This window comes from Lonchura striata, chromosome 1, assembly GCF_050655825.1.
Source record: "Lonchura striata isolate lonStrDom1 chromosome 1, ASM5065582v1, whole genome shotgun sequence".
Taxonomy (NCBI): domain Eukaryota; kingdom Metazoa; phylum Chordata; class Aves; order Passeriformes; family Estrildidae; genus Lonchura; species Lonchura striata.
Window position 1 is genome coordinate 108,692,086 of NC_140703.1, and position 20,382 is coordinate 108,712,467.

Genomic DNA, 20,382 nt, shown 5'->3' on the forward strand with positions numbered 1-20,382 from the left:
TTAGGTCAAGGTGCCACAGTCTGAACATAGCTGTACTTCATCTGGGTACAGGATATCTACTAGGAATCCATAATGGTGATTGTATATAAAACTATACATTTTAGCTGTTTCTATATTCAGTACAATGTATAAAATTGGGTTTTGCTATTTAATTACTAAAAAAGAACTCTAAAGCAGATATTTAATTTGTCTCATTTACAATTGAGTTGTTCCATAAATTTCCTTATATTATGTGTATTCTGACTGGCAGCAAATTATTTGTGTCAGTAAATAAAGAAATCGTCAGTTGTACGGTCTGAAACTCTCAAACACTGAAAAAAAACCATGAAAAATGAATAATTTGAAACAAAGTGTTCAATAGGTTGCCAAAGCTATATATATGATGACAATCAGGTCATATTCTAGCTTCCTGAATAGCACAAGCCAAAAAATTCACCTTTGAAATAAGAAATAAGCCCACATCCAGTGGTTTAGCAAGAGTGTATGCAAGCATGTATCACAAATTAGTAATTTTGTCCAAAGGCCCTGTTCATCCCACATGAAAGCAACATTATTAACTGAGATCAAAACATGCTGTTTCTATATTCCTACGTTTAAGACATAATATTAATGTATAGCACACACCAAGATGAATCCAAATGTCCTATTTTTTTCTGCTCATTCTAATGCAGAGAAGACATAAAACTGATTTCATTCTACTGCTGCTAATGCCTAAATTTTAGGAATTATTCCTAAATTAAAAGAATATTGAAGCTACATCCAAATCAATAGCCAATAAAGCAAATAGGAAAAAAAAAAAAAAAAGCAATGTGGTGTTGAAGAAAATCAAATATCTTCTAGCATATTCCAAATAGAAATTGCTTTAAACCACCTAGATCTGAAAAGGCATTTTTATAAAAGAAAGAGTAGACTTTCTTTACAATGAGAGATTGAAAAATAAGTTTGAACACAGCTCAAGGAATCAGTTTATCTTTTACCTTCAGCTCCTCAACAGCTTTCTGTAGCTCATCAGGTGTTTTATACTCAAAATCTCTTTCCAGATATTCTTCCTCAGCTTGTGTTATCCATTCATGCATCTCTGACAAATCCTTTCTGAGACTCACTGTCTTATCCAAACCACCTTTTAATGCAGCCTTCTTAGCATAGGCCTTTAAGAAAGAAAAGATTACATAGTACTTGAAGTAAAGATACCGTACAAATTGAAAACATTTTAGCCTGAGAAGAATCAAATTAAATCCTATAATAATAATATTGTTGTTATCAGGCAGATGTTAACTAGTAATTAGGTAGATATTAATAACAAACAATCAAAAAATACTACATTTGTATACATCCTTTTTAGCAAATCATGGCTCTGCAGAATGAGTTTGTAATGGTACTAGAACAAAAATCTACACCATATGCTGAAGTCATCAGAAGACAGCTGTGGAAAAGAACATCTCCCAGGGATTATCTTATGTGAAATGTAGAAAGAATAACCACAGGAGATTTTGAAAGTACATTCAAGGATGAAACTAAAGGCTCTTGAGCTATAAAGTCAGATGACCTTCTAACTAGTTCAAATGCAACTCAATAGAGAATAAAGCAATATGCATATCTTTCTTCTGTTGATTAAGTAATTTAGGAACATTTCAGAAAGGTGAATACCCTAAAAATTGGTAAGGAAAAAAGCCCAATCTCCTAGTGGAAGAAACTATTTATATTAAAGAGAAAAATACTACTGTTAAATCATCTGCCAATCACTAAATGAGGGTCATATAATTGTATTATCCAGCCCATGTATAGAACTAGATAATAATTTAGATCACCTCCATCCCAAACCATTCTCTGATTCTATTCATTGTGCATTAACCTATCAAAATGGTTCCCAATTGTGCATTTACCAGCTTTCAATAGTATTAAGTCTGCATCAAAAATAGTAAGTTGTAGTGGTGCCATTTCTCAAAATCGGGCTTGCAGAACTTATTGATCCAGTATTCTGCTCTGTGGTGCTGTTTCAGTAAACATTATTTTCAGTAATATCAGAAGTTTTTTAGTATTTGGTCTTATTTCTGACATTTTTTGGTTTTTTACTCATCCTTGAGGACTGGCTGTTAAGCATAAACGCTATTCTACATAAATGTTTTTTAACACTTGTAGAACAAAATAGAGCAACAACCAGCACCTATAAAAGCAGAATTGAATGTGGCTCTGCAAAACTGTCTCTTCCTCAGTCCCAGCACCGGAAGAGAAGATAATCTCCTAACACCTGAAAAGAGTACCTAAATTGCAAATGATGACTGCTAATTGTCAGCTCTCACAGTCATATTAACTGCATGGATATCAACCCAAGCTGATTTTTCCAAGTCTTTTAAGAAACCTCTACAAACCAAACTGATTTTTGTATTTACTATTCATGTATTTTAATAGCTGGTGCTGAAGAAGTTGTGTTAGAAATGCCCACTGGGATGGAATAATTTGTGTATCGTATTGAATTATTACAGACAGATTTTCAGGGAAGTCTGAAGAGAACTGTGACAGACTTCTTGTAAGGTAATACGTGAAATTTCTATGAGAGAAGTGCAAAGGTATCCAGCTTATTAATATCACAAAAAAAAAAAAAAAAAAAAAAACCAAACCAAAACGGAATTAAATACTCCATGGTAGTGAAAGACAATGTCTGTAAGACATGGATCAATGACATATCTTACAGATTTTAAAGATCAACATTTTTTTTATGTTTTTCAAAAAATGTAGACTATTTTTCACATGTAAAGTGAATAATAAAAAGTTTAGAGAATATTATATTAAATTAAAAGGTAACATTTTTACAAAAATACATATCAAAAAGGTAGACAAGAAAAAGAGTAAGTAGGAAAAATTTAAAGGTAATAAAACATGAAAAAAAAATATTTGAACTGTCATAAAGAATAAGAATTCAAATGCCACCAGTGAAGAGTAATAGCTTCCAAATTCTGTAAAATTATTTAATAATAATCCCTTTAACTAAAATAAAAGAACTGCCCTTTCCTGTTCCCCATTCTCTCAAATCTGTGTGACTACTGGAGAGTAATTTATACACGTGCATATGTGTACATCCTCTTAATTCTGAGTTATTCAATTATGAACCCTTCACTGCTTTAATGCCTTTTTTCATCCAGAGTAATGACATGCAATTTGAACAATGTACAAGAAAACATAAAACTAAGTACAGAACTTGATTGTTTTGGCAAATGCCTAAACACCTTCAGAAATCTAGTTTGGCAGGAGCCATGAATTATACTGCTGTTAGATCTAATATATTATTATATATCTTTATTATAAAAATAGTGAGATATTCTGTTATAAATAAATATACTTTACATATACAGCTATAGGCTAAATTACACTCTGTATAATATTAGTTGAATTAATATGTCTAAATTCAGTTTCATATCTACTGCATATGTATAGAAGGAAAAATTCTGCCAATGAAAACCCTGATGTTTAATTTAAAAAGAACCAGTCACAGCAGGATACTTGGTACCTGTTGGCAAATGTGGTCCCACTGAGCATTGAGATCCTTTAGCTCTGATTCTATTCTGGAAGCAAATTCTGGCTCTGCTTCACTCTTCATTTTCTTCCCAGTCTCATTAACACTGTTCAGACTGGGCTGGATTGTCTGGATATCATTTACTAAAGCCTAAAGAAAGAGCAGAAGTTTAGGCAAGCAGAATTCACAGAAAGTTTCATATATAGTATCCCTATGAAAATGTGTCTGCATGAGATTCTGACTTGTCTGGGGTCCAGATCTCCAGTCAAATGAGCACAATCAACAAACTTATCTATGAAAAGAAATTTAAAAGGAATGACCAGCTGTAATGTGGCAAGCTGTTGTGTACCAAATAAAACTATGTAATTTTTAAATGTTATGTATGCGCTATAAATATATACATATATAATGTTATAGTACATATATCTCTTCAAATGCTTCCCTGCTGTTGGTTGAAAGCACGAGAAATACCTAGACCTTTTATTCACATTTCTGAAAGAACATTCCTTTATAATGGTGAAAAATAACTATAATTCCTATTTAAATAATGGCTAAGAGAAAGTATGAGAGAACTTTCAGCTCTGTAAGATCACTGTGTATGTAGTGTTTCATAGTATTTACACATCCTGCCAGAATATTTACAGAATTTGTAAATTCCACTGGGTATATAGACAGGGCCCATCATGTATTACAAGATTCACTGCACTTACACACTCTGTTGGGACAGAAAGAAGAATTTGTAAACCCTGTGATGGAAGTACCAATACTTCATGATGCTTTAAAAATCTGCTGGGATACCATCCTGGAACTTGTAAGTTTATTGAAAAAAGAATGGATATAACTCACAATACCTGCAAGTTCTTTTCGTACAGTCTGAAAAGTTTGTAAATCACACAAGTAACAGATACAGAAATAAGATCTTTTGGCACAGATTATACAGTTTTTAAAAAAATTCAATACTCATAAGCTCAACAAAGTAAATAAACAGTTGACTTTAGAGGCTAGTTACATATTATTTTCTATATTTGCTGGTGTGATCCTGCTATAAATACATTTAACAAAAAAGTCAATTTGTGCTTCCTTCTGGTATTAGTTTCCTTATTTTAACTGATTTTTCCTTCAAACCCAGGACATGCAAAAGGTTCAAATACACTGTAGAAGGCAATCCCCTTCCTAAATGAATTTATTTTTAGGAAGAGTAATAATTTGTGTAACTTCTGTATAAACTCAGCTCATAGAGAAGAATTGAATAACTGCCAAGCAGGCAGGTAATACTCACTGTACACTGCTCAAGTTGCTTTTCCAGTGCTTCCGAGTCTCCAAGGGCAGGCCACTCTTCCTTCAGAAAAACATCCACTTCAGCCATCCACTTCTTCAGTGTTCTAGTGTCATTCTGTGTATTAAAAATACATTTAATTGCATCACACAAAATCTGACTGGTAAGAGTGTGATTCATCCTGACACTACAACTAAAACTCATTGCAGTGTAAATTCAACATTATTGAACTGCCTGAAAATACAAACCTAGCAAACAAGTAAAACCAACTTCACTTGGGTCTGTCATCAACACTTTAACCTGCACTTTGACCATTTCTGACCAAGTTTTATGTGTCTATGAGCAGACAAACTTATGGCTCTCAAATGCATGCCTTCTAGATATCATTTGTGTTTAGACACTGCATGATTGTTCATTGGTTCCTTTTATAGCTTCAGATTACTCATACTTGGCATTTAATTCAGGCTCACCCTCAAATGTTCTGTGCTTTCATTTAAACTTCAGACTCCCTTTGGAAGTTATATGCTCTAGTGACTATTTTTCTACCAGAACACAACACACAAAAACACCTTTACTATTCAGAATGAAAAACGCCAATGTAGAGATTCACTTCAGAAACTAAAACCATAAAATGACTCAATGAGTCCTTTCAGAGTCTCTCAGTTACTGTTTCTAGCATTAGAATAGGAATATTATTTCCATAACCTTTATTTAACTCTTTCAGTTAACAAAAAAATACGAACATCAAATACCTGAAAAGAGGAAATACTACCAGTCCAGGCAACATTATAGGTAAGCTATTAACTTTAAAAGTAGAGTGAGGTTTAAAAAATACCACTTAAAATTAGCTTAAAATGTTGTCTTTGGTAATCAGACGAACAAATTAAAATAAAATAGATATATGGAAAAAAACTTTAGAAGTAAGTTATAGATAATTTTTTCATCAGTTTTCATCACTAATGAAATACATATCAATATTACATACTGAATGTAAAGCTGAATTAAAAGCACAAAAAAGGATGCTAGAATAGAGACTGTGTCATAAAATGTATACAAATATGCCTTAGTAACAATTATGAGACAAGTAACCAAAGGAAACATTTCCCTAATGTGACTGCCATACTTAAAAAAGACACAGGCTATTATGGAAAATGAACTGAATTAATAAAAATATTAATACAAAAAATATGTATATACTCCAGAATGGCAATTACCAAAACACTGTTGAAATATCAACTATGCATCCCGTTATCCAACAGTAAAAATAGTTCAGAATCATATCTCATGATGAAACTTTAATACCTTTACAAGAATACTTTTAGTTCATTAATGTGGTAAAATATTTATCTGGTGGGATTTACTTAAAAAGAGATTAGTCTCTTGGTACCAATGAAGATCAAATGTATGACTCTCATTTTTAATCAGATTGTAAATGCATTTTGTTTACAACACTGATTTCACCATATCCCATACTGACGCATTCCATAAATTACAGCAGCTAAAACAATAATCTGGATGAGAAGACATTCAATGAGCTCAAAAGACAATGACTTTTATATTAGATGTGTACCAGAGGGCTTTCAGCAATAAATATAAGGGGTAAAATTTGTGTGCATCAACAGCTTACACTTTTGTACACTGCATCATGGTCATGACGCTCAGGACCTTTTTAAGACTGGTGGGAAAAGCTCTAAATTTGGTGACAGGATCAGAGCAAAGTTAGGAGGCAGAAGGGAGGGAAAAGACAAAAGTTTGAATTTCTTAAGCAAAGTGCTCTGCTTTTTTTATGTGACACTGTTTTGGGAGTAGGGTGGCATCGGTGAGGAGAGGACAGGTGCTGTCCTGGGCTGGACACAGACAATTCCAGCCTCCCCCTGTGCAATCACCATAGGACACAGCTGATACTGTGGTGAGCTAGTGATGTTCAGTGGCAATGTCGTTAAGAAAGGGCAAAAATGTCAGACAGAGGATGAGAGGAAAAAATTGAGAAACAATCCTGCAAAATGTGAGAAGCAGCAGTGCAGACACCCAGGTGAATTCCAGTGCTACCACTCTAAATAAGTGAAATACACTTCTGCTTTCTGGAAAATGTCGACAAGATACTACTATATTACAGGTGACTTTAATTATGTAAGTGAATTAATTAAAGTCAATATGGTACAGCTACTTCACATGCATGAGTAAGTGCTTCAGCTACATTGAAAAAAAAGTAGAGGAACATTATTTGCAATTTTTAATGAAAATAGAGCTTTTTCCTAATGAAAATCATAGTCAGAATCAGCTACAAAATCAGAATTCAAAGTAAAATCTTGAACTGATCAAAATTGAGCAGACATTTAAATAAATTTTTTGTCATGTTTTGACATCTCACTTTGCTGTTAATTCCTGGAAGAACCTAAATGTGTTCTGCCTTATTCCCACAGCAACAAGCCACCAGGTGTTAGTAGAGGCTGAAAAAGTGTGATTCACCTGGAATCGCTGGAGTTTGGCCATGCGCTCCTCCAGCCTCTGGCAGTGCTCTGCCAGCTGTGCCGAGAGCTTCTTCCAGCGGCCAAGGACCACCTCAACCTCGGATCGGTAACTCCGGCTGACCTCTGCGGGGGCTTTCCTCGACAGGTCTTCCACAGTCGTGCTGAGATAGGTCAGACCTTTCTGCTGCTCTTGCAGAGAACTTTGGAGAACCTGTGAATAAAAGCAAGTGTAATTCACGTGCTAGGCAATCCTCTTTATTTCACAAACGCAGAGGTCATCTTTGCTAAAACATGCAATGGCATAATTTACTGAGCAATTTGCAATTGCTTTTCTCATACAATATATATATATATTTTTTTTTTTTAGTTGAACAGAGGATATAACCAGAGGTATTTATACCTGTTAGTATATGTGATCTATATATAGGTCATTTATTTGAAATAGGAATTTTCTATGGCCCTGATAATGACACCTTCAAAAGAGCCAGAGAAAAGAACCAGAACATAGAGAAAAAGAGTAAACTTAAAGAACTGATTCTGTGAGACAACATTTTTTATACCTTCTCAAAACTTTTTTAATTCTCAGCCCAAATTTACTTAATCTGTTTTTTTTTCTATATTCTACATTTTATTTCTGAATATGGATCAAGCAATATGTTCATTAGCCATCCGAGAGTAGAAACTCTGTCAGACATTGAGATACAGGCAAGGTTTGTACCCACTGGCAAAATTTGTTCCACATTTGTCTACTTGTAAATTGGACAGAAAACCTGTCAAAAGACTGTGCTGCATTCTGCAAATCAGAATCATTTTCATGTCAGCACTGGAAAATGAAATTACCTAAATCTATGTTTCACTACCAGAACTATCATCAAAGGAATATTTTATATACCATGGGGACAAACAAGGGCTTTTCCTAAACATTTTCAATATCTTATAAAATTGCTTTCACTTGTGAACACCATTTTAAATTCCTTAACTTCAGGAATCAATATAAGCAAGCAACCACTGTCTCCTGAAGCTCTGGCCTAAAACCAAAATGAGCATTATTTACTCAAGATCCACAGGCTTCAGCAGCTTCATGTACCAAACTACAGTTCTGTTTTTCTAAACTTCTCATTTGAGACATTTTTGCCCACAGCTTGATCACTCACCTTGAATTCCCTGAGTCTCTGCTCCATGATTTCATATTCAGCAATTGCAACCTGAGGCATGGAGAGTTTAGTTTCTGACTGCTGCATCCACACAAGTATAGTGTTCATTGTCTCCTTGTAGTGTGCAGGAGGCAAACTGTCAAAAACTACATTCAATGGGAAAAAAAAAAGGGAAGGAAATAAAAGAAGGAAGGAAATAAAACAATTTTTTGCTTTGCTATTTGGTTTGCTGACAGAAGACACTTGATAAAACACCAAGCCTTATTGAAGTCTACAGGTGTTTTGCAAGAGATTGCAACAGGCCCAGTGTGTATCAGAACTATAAAAAATAATTTTGGAAGCAAAAATATTTTGAAAAATGAACACATTCCTTCTAATGTTTCTGATATCTCTAGCACACATTTTGTGTGCCATTTGACCTCATTATTATAGGTCAGAAGACAACTTATATGGCCAAGAAAACTATGTCAAGACACTATGTGTGTTCAGAGATCAACAAACCATTGTACTTAACCTACAATGGTATTTCAGTAATGTCTTAAGAACTATGTTAAGTGTTCAGTATTTCAGTTCAAGTAAAATGTTCCATTTAAGACATCTGTTAAAAGCTTAGAAAATTAATCTTACTTCTGCAATAAAGTTGAATTTTTTTGAGCCGTGGTTATGGTGTCAATATTACAGCTACTGCAAATAGACAACATCTGGCACACACATAAGCAATTCATTAGCAGATACAATCCCTGTGCCATCAACAACAGTTGCCTCTATACTCACGAAAAAATGTGTAGACAAATAGCACAGCTGGTTAGAACTGAAACATTTCCAACTTGTTCATAATAATGAAGAATATAAAAGGTAAAAAATAGTTACACCCATTTTTATCTTTTGTATCCTACTTAATATTCTCTGGTGTTTCACAAAGAAATTTACAGAAAAATAATAAAGCTGTCTGAAAAGTAGTTTTGACAAACAACACAGTTAAAACATTTAAGTGCAAGCTTGCTTACATCATACAGTAGTGCTAGGCAGAATGTACTTCAGATTTTAATCTAATTTTTTAGTTGATCAACAGAATGCCATGTGAAAATTCTTATATTTACAGTCAGATATCATAACAACTTCCCAAAATCAGGACAATCTCTCTTGTGAAGAATGCACATTGCATGGCAAAATTTCCTCATAAAAGACTTGCCTGATGTAATTTATCACATATATCTGGGGATTTACAACAATATATAACTTGGTACCAGGAAAGACAAGAATTTCTTCCCTTGAGAGGTATTTTTGTACACAGAAATCAATAGTAATATATTCTTGGAAATACAAACCCAAACATTTTCCATCTCATTCAGTAACATTTTAAATCTTTTCTTTCATTCATGAAATTTGCATTGTCTTAGACTCATTTCATCCAAACAATTTCTACTTTACAATAGAACATACATTTAAACTCTTCACTCCAAATGAATGGAGATATAATTTCAGCAGCTCAGATATGTTAAAGAATTATACAACTCTTAACTGCAGTTTTATTTAGAAATATGAATTGGGGTTTAGTGTTATGATGTAAAGTTTGACTTCTCTAAGTCATTTTTCCCTTTAAATGAAAAGCAAATCTTATGACTAATGTATAAATTCAAGTATTTAAGTAAAGGAACAGCTACTTTTGGTAGTACTGAAGAGTACCTCAGAACAGATGAAAACTGCTATAACAAACACCACTAAATTGCATCAAACTCTAATCTTGCAATTATGCCAATAATAATAAAAATTTAAAAACCATTGCAAAACATTCATTTGTAATGAGTTATGTTTTCTACTATTAGGTGGGCTCAATAAGAGTTCAAATGGAATGACAAACATTGATTTAATCAAACTAGTGTCTTTAAAATTTGGTTATTAAATATTAACTTTAGAAAACATTTTTGAGTGTAACCATAGTTTTCCCATTTCACTTTTCCAGATTACTACAGATTATCAATAATGAAACACTTTTTGATTTGTTAAGATAGACAATGTGTCACCATTTTCATCCACAAGGAAGCAGATTAACTTTTAGGATAGCACTGAAGATCCTTTATTATTTTAGCAGCACATGATGGCAATGATGAGAATTCAGTGAAGCTCCCACAGTGGGATTCACATTACCCAGTTATAACTGTCTAAATAATCTAATTCATTTATGGCCTTTCTGTGGGCAATATGAATCTCTAAATTCCCCATGCTAATAACATAAACCCACATTCAAGATCTGTTCCTTTTTATCTTAAAATTTGCTTTGTGATACTAATATTTATGGACTAAAGTCCATCCACACAATAAGCAAAGCTCATTAATATGGATTCTGCTGTATTAGCTAAAAAAAAAAATAAAAAATAATTGGCAGAGAGAAAGATCTAGCATGTTCTCAATATCGGCCTAGCTTAGATATAGCAAAACTAGGTCCATGGCAGAAATATAACAAAATACCACAGAGGGAAATCTCAAATGTGTTATTGTGAAATATCAGAATGCAGTTCCCATCCCAGAGGGGGAAAATGTTTTTATATTAATCTCTTCCACTTGTAGGGAATGCATTTTTGTGTGACTGACATTGTAAGCCCTGAGAACTGACAGGCAAATACATTTGCACTTGCATATTTCTTTTAGAGACAGTCTATACATGTGGAAACAGAATGTTCAAATAGTTAGGATTTATTTCTAATAAATAGAACTATCTAAACATGTGAAAATAACTTTCCAAGTAAGAAAAATACTTTGCTTGTTTTTGCTCGCTGCTTTCTTGCTTTTGTGATCAGATTTTTCAGTCAGAAATATTTTCCCAAATCAGAAATCAAATGAGAATACAATTATTATCTCAACAACTATCAAATCACACTGGACACATTGCAATGTGTTTCTCCTGCAGTCATTACAAATCCCACTTTTCATCACACCATTGTGGAAGGCAATAAATATAATCTATGGGACCATTTTAGTAAGACTTGTTCCCTGAAATAAATTAACAACATTGAACTTTATGAATTTCCAGTAAAAATGTCCTCAGTAGTAAAACCAGGTTGATGTTTTCACAACTTTGTTTTACTTATTTTGCAATACAAATACTTGAACCAATTCATTAATAGGTCTTTATTCATAGAAGTTGATTTCCTTCTACATTTTTAACCAGAAAGTCTCATGAGGAATCTTGTGTAATACTTGATCAATGCTATGCAAACGATTTAAGTCTTCCAATTCTCCCTGTTATAAAGCTCTTGAAAGAAACAGAAGGGAATAATAGAATTACAGTGTGGTTTGTGTTGGAAGGAACCTTGAAGATCATCCCCATCAAACCCCAAAACCACACCATGGGCAGGGACACCTTCCACTAAATCAGGTTGCTCAAGCCCCATCCAACCTGGCTTTGAACACTTCCAGGGAAGCCTTTCTCCAGTTCTTTTGCAACAGTAAATATATCTTAAGGACGCAATTATTTTTTAGCTAGGTTTGTTTTTTATCCATAAAAATATTCCTTTTTACCACTGATGAAAAGGACAAAATCACCTACAGAGTAGAGGACATTATCTCATCCACATTCATTTCACACGCTGCTTTGTCCTTTTGATCTTGATTGAAATAAAAAATAATTACTGGAGGAAATGGAGGAGATGAAAAAAAGAAAAGAAATTGCTTGCATGCTACTTATTAAAACAATAAATTCTCACACACATCTGAACTGTACCTTCAGCTTGAAAGACACATTTAAGGAAGGTTAAGCAAACTTCATCCCTCAAAATCAAACAGCAGTGAATATTTTTACTACTAAATCATAGTTCAGGTCTTAAAGAAAATTTATGAAGTTTTCAAGATACTTGATTTAATTTTTCCTTCCTCAAGTATACAATGATTTGTGAGAGATTATTTTATGTAGCATTACAATTTCATTGCCACTTATAACCCATTTCCAATGCAGTTAAAGCATGAAAATAAGTTAGAGTTCAAAGTTTTAACCAAAGTAGAATAATTACAGACTAAAACTCTAAATGTTCATCATACTGTTACAGGTATTGTAGTTTATTGTCTTATACAATTATGCCAAGTTTGAATTGCATAAGCTGTATGCAATCCAACATAAGATACTGTACTTATGGATTAGAGAGAATAAAAATGTGCATGCGAAATAATTTTAAGCATGGCATGGATAAATAAAAAGTCTAAAGAATCTTGACATGATGCAGAAAGCAAAGGCTTTCTAAAGTACTTCCTGAAATAAACAGGCAAAACATCATTTGAATGCAGATGAATAATTTATCATTAATAGTAACAACAGCAATGATGACAATGATGACTTCACCTTTGGGAATTACTAATTCTACAAAGGTAGAATCAGAACTTGAAAGAAAAGCACAGTGCATAAATTTATGAAGCAGACAAAAATGGAAATTAAGATGACTTTTTCTTTCCCACCTCCATCTTGCTACTTTTAATTTGACCTGTGACAAAAGCCTTTTTTTTAGTTACTTGCTAAAAATCCAATGATTTTCCAATTTCCCTCAGAAGAACATGTATCTCAGTGAGAACATGTATCTCTATCAAGGCCATGACTGGGTAACAGCTCAGTACAGTGAGATAGAAAAGCAGAAGCACCTTAATGGAATTCAGTAAAGTCACAGAACTAGAGGAGTGCTGGAATGAATCAGCTGCCAGCCAGGAGGAAGCTTGAACCAGGGACTATTCACTCACCTGGCACTGTCAGCCCCAGGGGGAACGGGGGGCTGACCATGCTGCTGCCTAGAAATCTCTCTGATGTAGCAGCAGTTAATTTCAAGACAAGTAAATATAAAGTACAAAACATCATTTTTTCACCAGGGCATTACAAAATCTAAGAACTTCCTTGGGAAATCAGGTTATTCATACTTGAATCATTGCCAGCATTGTCTGTTTCACTCCCTTGTGTAGATTACTGAACAGTTTTAAGCTCAGTCTGACCTTTACTTTTTCTCTACAGCAATATTCTAGACATTACTCTAAATGTGTTTGGGGAAAAGAAAGAGCTGGAATGCTGGATACGTCACATTGAAAATGACATATGGATAAACTTACATTCTATAAAGTGAGAGAAATGGGGTCGTATTTCTAAATATTTTATCAGATTATATCTCTTTCATAAGCAGCCCCACAAAATAATGAAAAAAACCCAATCAAATAGGTTTCAGAATTTAAATTAGGTTTTATAACTAGAAAAAGCTAATCAAATAATGGAGAAAAACATGTAAAAAAATCGGAGTTAGTCATTAGTATTATTTTATTGACAAATCTTCAGCAGAGAGAAACTATTAAGAACTCCTGAATATTTAAAAAAAACACCCCAAAACTAAGCTGCCATCACTTTCAAAAAATCACAATAAAATCCTAATCAAAGAAAAAATATTTGAGGGAGACAATCCTCAAAATTGGAGAAAACTGTTTATGAGGGGAAAATTTCCATGAAAAACAGAGCAGCTAAATACCCTTATCCATCAGAAAAGATAATGAAGCAATGGAAGATTAACAAATGCTCGCAAAATAAACAAATCTTTTAAGATGGTCAAAAATAAATATCTTTTTAACATTAAAATAAACCTTAGTCGTGAATCAAAAAAGAAAAGTCTTTTTAAATGCATGTAGGTTTTACATACAGGAAAGGAAAAAAAGATCAAATATTATAACTGATCTGCAATACATCATTCAGTCCTCAGGAGACTTTTCCATCTGTAGGAAATAATTAATTACAAATAATGTATGTAAATAAAATATGGAAAGATCTAAAATACTCTAACAAAATTTCAGTGTTAATAATGTGAGTCCAGAATGAAGACATGAGATATGGCCCATCTATACAACACAAGAAAAATAGTAACTGTCCAGAGCTTCATACAATATTGATGAAAAGACTTCTGTTCCCTTGCACTACAGGAGAATCTCCCCAGCCTGGTCAATGCTCACCTCAGGACAGCTGTTCCCGCAGCTGGCCAGGGCACTTGAGGAGCTGATTGCAGCCCAGGCTGGGGAAGGAATTCCCAGGAAGAACTTTATTAAAGCCCATGGCATTACAGGTCAGGCACTGAACAGTATTTACCTTACTGAACCAATTAACTGGTTAATTCATGGCCTCTCACTACAGTAAAATTTGACGTGGCAAACCAAATAATTATGAAAGTTTAGACAGAGAAGAAATCATAAAGCCAGTATTTATGCTATGTTTTTGTTGGAAGAATGGCAACTGATTTTAGCATATAAAATGGTTTTTACATCTTGCCCAGTGTTCATCTTGAATTTAGAGCAATTAAGAAACTTTGCACTCGTTAATGTTAAATTTCTACAATTCACTCTTTCATCACTTGCTATGGGACACTTGTATTTTATTTCTTCTGTTCCCCCATGCATTATCACCTCTTCAGTTTGCATATGTGGGCAACACATGTAAAATAACTACAGCAGTACAGTAATACAGTATTGAAAAAACAATATCCAAGGTTGTCTGTGAAAGAATTTAGGAGGAATATTAGAAAAATCCACTAGAAGGAGCTAACACTATGTCAAATTTCAAATCAGTACAATAATTTAGAGATACCAGTGGTTTAAAGGGCAAATAATATCTTTGTTGTTGAGAGGAGTTAAATTGGTATTTATTTTTGTCTGATATTTTATTAATTTCACAGGTTAATACAGAAAGTGTACAGTAATTACTGATATGCTACGTATCATTAATTAGTAATAGTTAACTTCCTATTTTGTTGTAGCATTTTGTCCCTTTTGGAAAATTAATTTCACTAAAAATATCACACATAATGTTATAACTGGCAGTTATGTGTTCTGTTTTGCAAATAAGAAAGAGTTGGCCACATGATGAAAATCTAGATATGCTAAGGTGGCTACTCTCTTTGATGGAGTTAAATTTTTATTCTGTAAAAATCTAGAGCAGATTCACACCTGTAATTAAGATGTCCTTCCTCTCTACTGACTGACAGAGATGGACTGCCTTGTCTTATAATTCAAAAAAGCAAAGACAGTTTTATGGTGCCAAAAAATATCACTGAATCTGTCCATAAACATAATTGCAAGAGGACATTTGATGGCAGAACTACATTGAGTGGAAGCTTTGCTTCTGAATAGTGTACCTTCCCTTGATTTCTTAATATAAAATATTGAATGAACTGATAATTTTTGAAAGAATTATTCAACTGCAAAAAAGAGCACCTGAATTGCACTACTGGTTAAGTATCACAAGAGCAAATACAAAACTGGGAAAGTAAAATACAAACACCAATTCTATATGTGCTAGTCAGGCAAATTGACTTCTTGTCAAGAACACTTACTGGTCTGTAGCTGCTTTTCTCTGGCATGCATGTCAGTGAATATTTGTTTGAAATGGCTGGTAAAAGCAGCAAGGTCAGCATCCAGAAACACTGGAGCTTGTTCTTTCTCTTTGAGTGCTTGGCTTTGAGCCTTTAGCCGTTCAATCTGAGGCTGCAGGGTTGACATTCGAATAATTTCATCCTGCAAGTCCAAACAAACAAAAAAAAACCATCAAGATACAGCTACACAAGAAATGAAACTACTAGTGCCATGAAATCACCACTGTTTCAGTGCACGTTACACAACTTTTTTGCTTCCAAATACATCAGTTACAATACAAATCAATTCAACAATTTAAACCTTTCCTCACAAATCAATACTTCTACTCTCAATAAAATTGTTGCTTGAAATTGCTGCTTAAAGCAACCTTAAAGTCACTTTCACAGGACATTTTGCTCAAAGAAAATAAGAATGACTGTACATTAAATTTTCAATCCTAAAGAACATCCTTCTCTTGTGAGGATGGGAAGATAAAAACACCACATAATTCTGGACCCATGTCTGTTAGATTAAGTACAGACTAAATAAAATGAAGTAGAAAAGGAGAGATGAAGATGCCCAGTGATTTCTAGAAGCCTCACAGTGACACATTAGAGGCTGGGGTTAAGATTAGGATAGCACAGAGCAGCTGGAAGGGACTTTCAGGGAGCATCTATTCCAATGGCCTGACTACTTCATGGCTGACAAGCTAAAGCACGTTGATAAGGACATTTTCCAAATGGCTCCTATAGACAGATGGCTGTCACCACTTCTCCAGGAAGCCTTTTTGTTACACTCTTCAAAAACCCTCCCAACTCCAGTCTAAACCTCCCTTGACACAGCTGTCAACCCATTCCCATGCATCCTGTGCCTGGATACCAGGGAGTGAGATCAGCACCTCTCTCTTCACTCCCCCTTCTCAGGACACTGTAGAGGGCAATGGGGTTGTGCTATTATACCTTGTATATATTGTGACATGTGCAACTCCTGAATATAAAACAAATGAGCAAAGTAAGCCAAATGTACAGTTCATAGCAGAGATATTAAAAGAAAAGTTTCCTGAACAGTTACAGAGAGCTCTGTAGGCACAATGCCAGCTTGGAAATATCTGAAAATTGAAGTAACAGCATAGACCTCAATTTGGTTTTCAGTATTTTCTTGTTGAGAGCTTTTGGAGTCAGAGATTTCCTAAAGTCAAACTTCCACAAGTATGTCATGCAATTTATAATGCAATAAAACACCTGAATAGATTTCTGTTAATCAATATTAGCTTGGAAGCTCTCCGCCCACAAAGCTGTCTACAGTAAGAGAAAGAAGCAAATTTCTATGGTGGTGCAGCACACAAATAAAAACAATTGGGGAGAATTATAAATGAATTGGTGCGACGGTTTTTGTAAAACTCATGTGATTCTCTCATATTGTGACAGAAGAATATTCCTCCATTTGATTACACAACCCACACTGAATCAGAACACAGGGTATGTAAGAAGTAAAATTATCTGCAAGGGCAGAACTTTGGATTTGAAGGCATAGATCCTTAACAGAGGTTAGGAGCAACGTTTTCTTAATGAGGAACTAAAGACACAGATTTTTACATGAAAAAGAAATATGAAAAAGACTTTAGGCCCACAGTTCCCTCTAAGTGTCTAAATATCCTAATAACTAAATATTTCAGGCAGATTTTTAAAGACCCATACCCTGGGTTCTATTGCCTCTTTATTTCTTTACTATTCTTTCCTATCCTTGATCAAATATTTTCCATAATTACTTTATACATTCAAGGACTCCATTTACCATTTTTATAGTGAAATATATTGTAGGTCATAATCTCTCCCACTGTTGGGACACCTAAGAAGCACAACATAATAAAAAACTTGAATAAGTTTTTTAACTCTAACCTTGCATCTTTCTAACTGAGTTTTTACTGTAGCAGGATCTGTTGCTGGTGTGGGTTGTGTTTTCAGCCAGTTTTCTGCAGCAATTGCTGTCTGCTCCAGTTGCTGCAGCTGGGAGTAGAAGTCAATGATGTTATTTTGGTACTCCAGCCATGCCAGTCTTTCACTCAGCAACTGACAGAACTCAATCCAGCGGCTCTTCAGCTGCTCTGAGGCTTGTCTAATGTTGTCAGGATTCAGACCCTCTAGAAAACAAGAGAAGATGCTTAAAGATAAACAAGTTACTAAGAAAAAGGAAAAAAAAAAAAGTAGGAGGGTCTAACAATTCAATTTCTCTATTTGTGAGCTCATAAATCCAGTTAATAATTTATCACCAAATAACAGTTATGAATCTACAGATGTTACACATTAGTGTGGAAAGAATATAAAAAATATTTAAAGTTGCTGCCTGGGTACTTTTGTTCCTATAGGAATGCATTATAAACTACATTAAAGTACAAGAATAGGAATAAAGCAGAAAGTAGAGATACAATACATAAAGTTAATTAAAACTGCTGTAAGAAATAAAAAAAAATGCCTGACAGCTGGATTCTCAAAACTATACTTGGAATGTAATTAGATTTTAATGTACAAGATTGCTGCTGGCTTTTCTTCTATAAAAAGACTGGTTACAATTAATAGGAACTATATGCTACAGTTATTTAGGGGTTTCTTATAATCCAACCCTCATATTTTGCATTATACATTATTTTAGAAATGTTATAAACACTAAGGAATAAACAAAGTACCAGATCAAACCTCCATCTAGGCCAGTCCTGAGTGTCCAACAATGACCATAAGGAGACAGTAAGAAGAGAGCCAAGAAAACAGAGCTGATGCTTCTCTATGGTTATTTTCAAAGTGATTGGTTTCTCTGATGTAGTTTGCCTATTCCTGTCTGTTGTTCAATAATCATGCTTATAATAAAGTTCATAAAATAAAACTGACTTTAGTTATTGCAGACAAGGTAATTATTTAGAAAAATAAAAGGTAAAAGGAACTTTCTTCACTTTCTGTGAAGAAAGTAAAGGAATGCATATAGAAGACAAGAAAATGTGTCTTAACATAATTCATAATCACCATTTAATTTGAACTCAGGATGACTTCAAAATAATAATTTAATAATCTCATTTATTTTCCAATGGAAGTTTAAATGTAGTCTCTAATACTTTTTGGATTGTAATGACATGTAATGATACACATGGCAATAGGACAAACACTGATTTCAAAATTAGCAAAATTCTCAAATCATTGAACAATGCCACTTTTAATAACACCATCACATAGTCATACAATAGCCAATCAGTTAAACAGAAGCTATGTTTTTATCAAAATAAAAAAAAAAAATAGAGTACTTTTCATTAAAGCAAGTTTAAAAGCAAATGAGACAAAAGCCTTCTGTGCTCCACTTCTGCAATCTTTGAAACACTACTGAATATGGGTTTTTTGGTTAGCAATCTGTACTCCAAATCTACAGGAAAATTTCTTTATCAGGATTAAAAATAGTAAAGCTCATGGCAATTTTGGAAGGTAGAACACAGGAAATAGAGTCAGGATTAAAAATAGTAAAGCTCATGGCAATTTTGAAAGGTAGAACACAGGAAATAGAGTCCTAATTACAGGTAAATGCTGTAGGAAAAAGTATAAAATATTGTAAGGAATTGCTATAATACATGCTATATGGTAAACCACACTTAATGATAATCTGGGATCATGTCTGCTGTGGAGCATCATAGTGCTCTGGCAAATCCTGTTCTGGATCCAGCTCAGGGCTATTTCATTCAGAGTTGCTTGGAAACAGCCCACTTGGAAACAGAGTGTGCAGTAACCTGATAGCAATTCTCTGGATATGCTTTTGCTCTGGGATGGTGCCCCCAGCCAAACAAATTGTACAGCATTTTAAAAAGCAAAACTATTGGAAAAATAAAGCTGGGAGATAATGGTAATGGTGGTGATTGGAGCAGCTCCACATCCACATTGTACTCAAAAAACTGAAGAGAACATTTTAAGGACTGAGCAAGGATATAAAACGAACTTTGAAGTATGAAGAGGTAAAATAGGATTTTGACACATTTTAATAAAATCCAAAAGTGATCTTGTCTTCTGTGAGTGTGTGGTGCATCTGGAAATGTGGTAGCATAACTACATTTTATAATCGTGTAATGTCTAATGAGCATGTGAAGAGGCAGAATAAACCTGAATGGCACAGCACATCTGAATAACAGCAACCACAGACAACCAGGCACACAGATAGTGACTTAACAGCAGCAAGAACAAACATCCATATAGACAATAAGACTTTAATTATGCTGTATTTTAACAATTGTTTGTGTGAAAAAAAGAGAGCAGATTATCTTTGCCATTGTGTTCATTATTATCTCTGAACCTGGAAGACATGGCTTGTGAGTTTGGCAGACTAGATATAAAAAGATCACTTTATTTTTCTTCCTTTCCTTTCTTTTCAGCTGCCACAGTCACCCAAGTACCTTTAAGCGAGATTATGATTACCAGAAGTGCAGTCATGGATTCTCCACATATAATAATACTTTTCACTGCAGTATTTTCTTCCAGGATTCAAAGAAGACTGTATTTCAGATGAAAATCTAGATTCACTAGATCCTCCTTTCTTATTTTGTTCATAGGTCCCTCTTCAGATGATACATTTAAATATGTGAAAACA

The 20,382-nt window shown here is 34.0% G+C and overlaps 1 protein-coding gene across 18 annotated transcripts in view; it reads right to left on the bottom strand.

Moving 5' to 3' along the window:
* The window catches only part of DMD (dystrophin), a 1,148,985-nt gene that overhangs the window by 637,132 nt on the left and 491,471 nt on the right, over positions 1-20,382 (bottom strand). For all 18 annotated transcript variants that reach the window (XM_077781657.2, XM_021553010.4, XM_021553014.4 and 15 more), the window contains 7 exons: positions 17,667-17,908; positions 15,750-15,930; positions 8,413-8,558; positions 7,257-7,469; positions 4,791-4,904; positions 3,506-3,661; positions 978-1,148 (listed from right to left, as the gene is read on the bottom strand). In XM_077781657.2, coding sequence (XP_077637783.2) covers positions 978-1,148; positions 3,506-3,661; positions 4,791-4,904; positions 7,257-7,469; positions 8,413-8,558; positions 15,750-15,930; positions 17,667-17,908 — 1,223 coding nt within the window. The remainder of the gene's footprint in view (positions 1-977; positions 1,149-3,505; positions 3,662-4,790; positions 4,905-7,256; positions 7,470-8,412; positions 8,559-15,749; positions 15,931-17,666; positions 17,909-20,382) is intronic.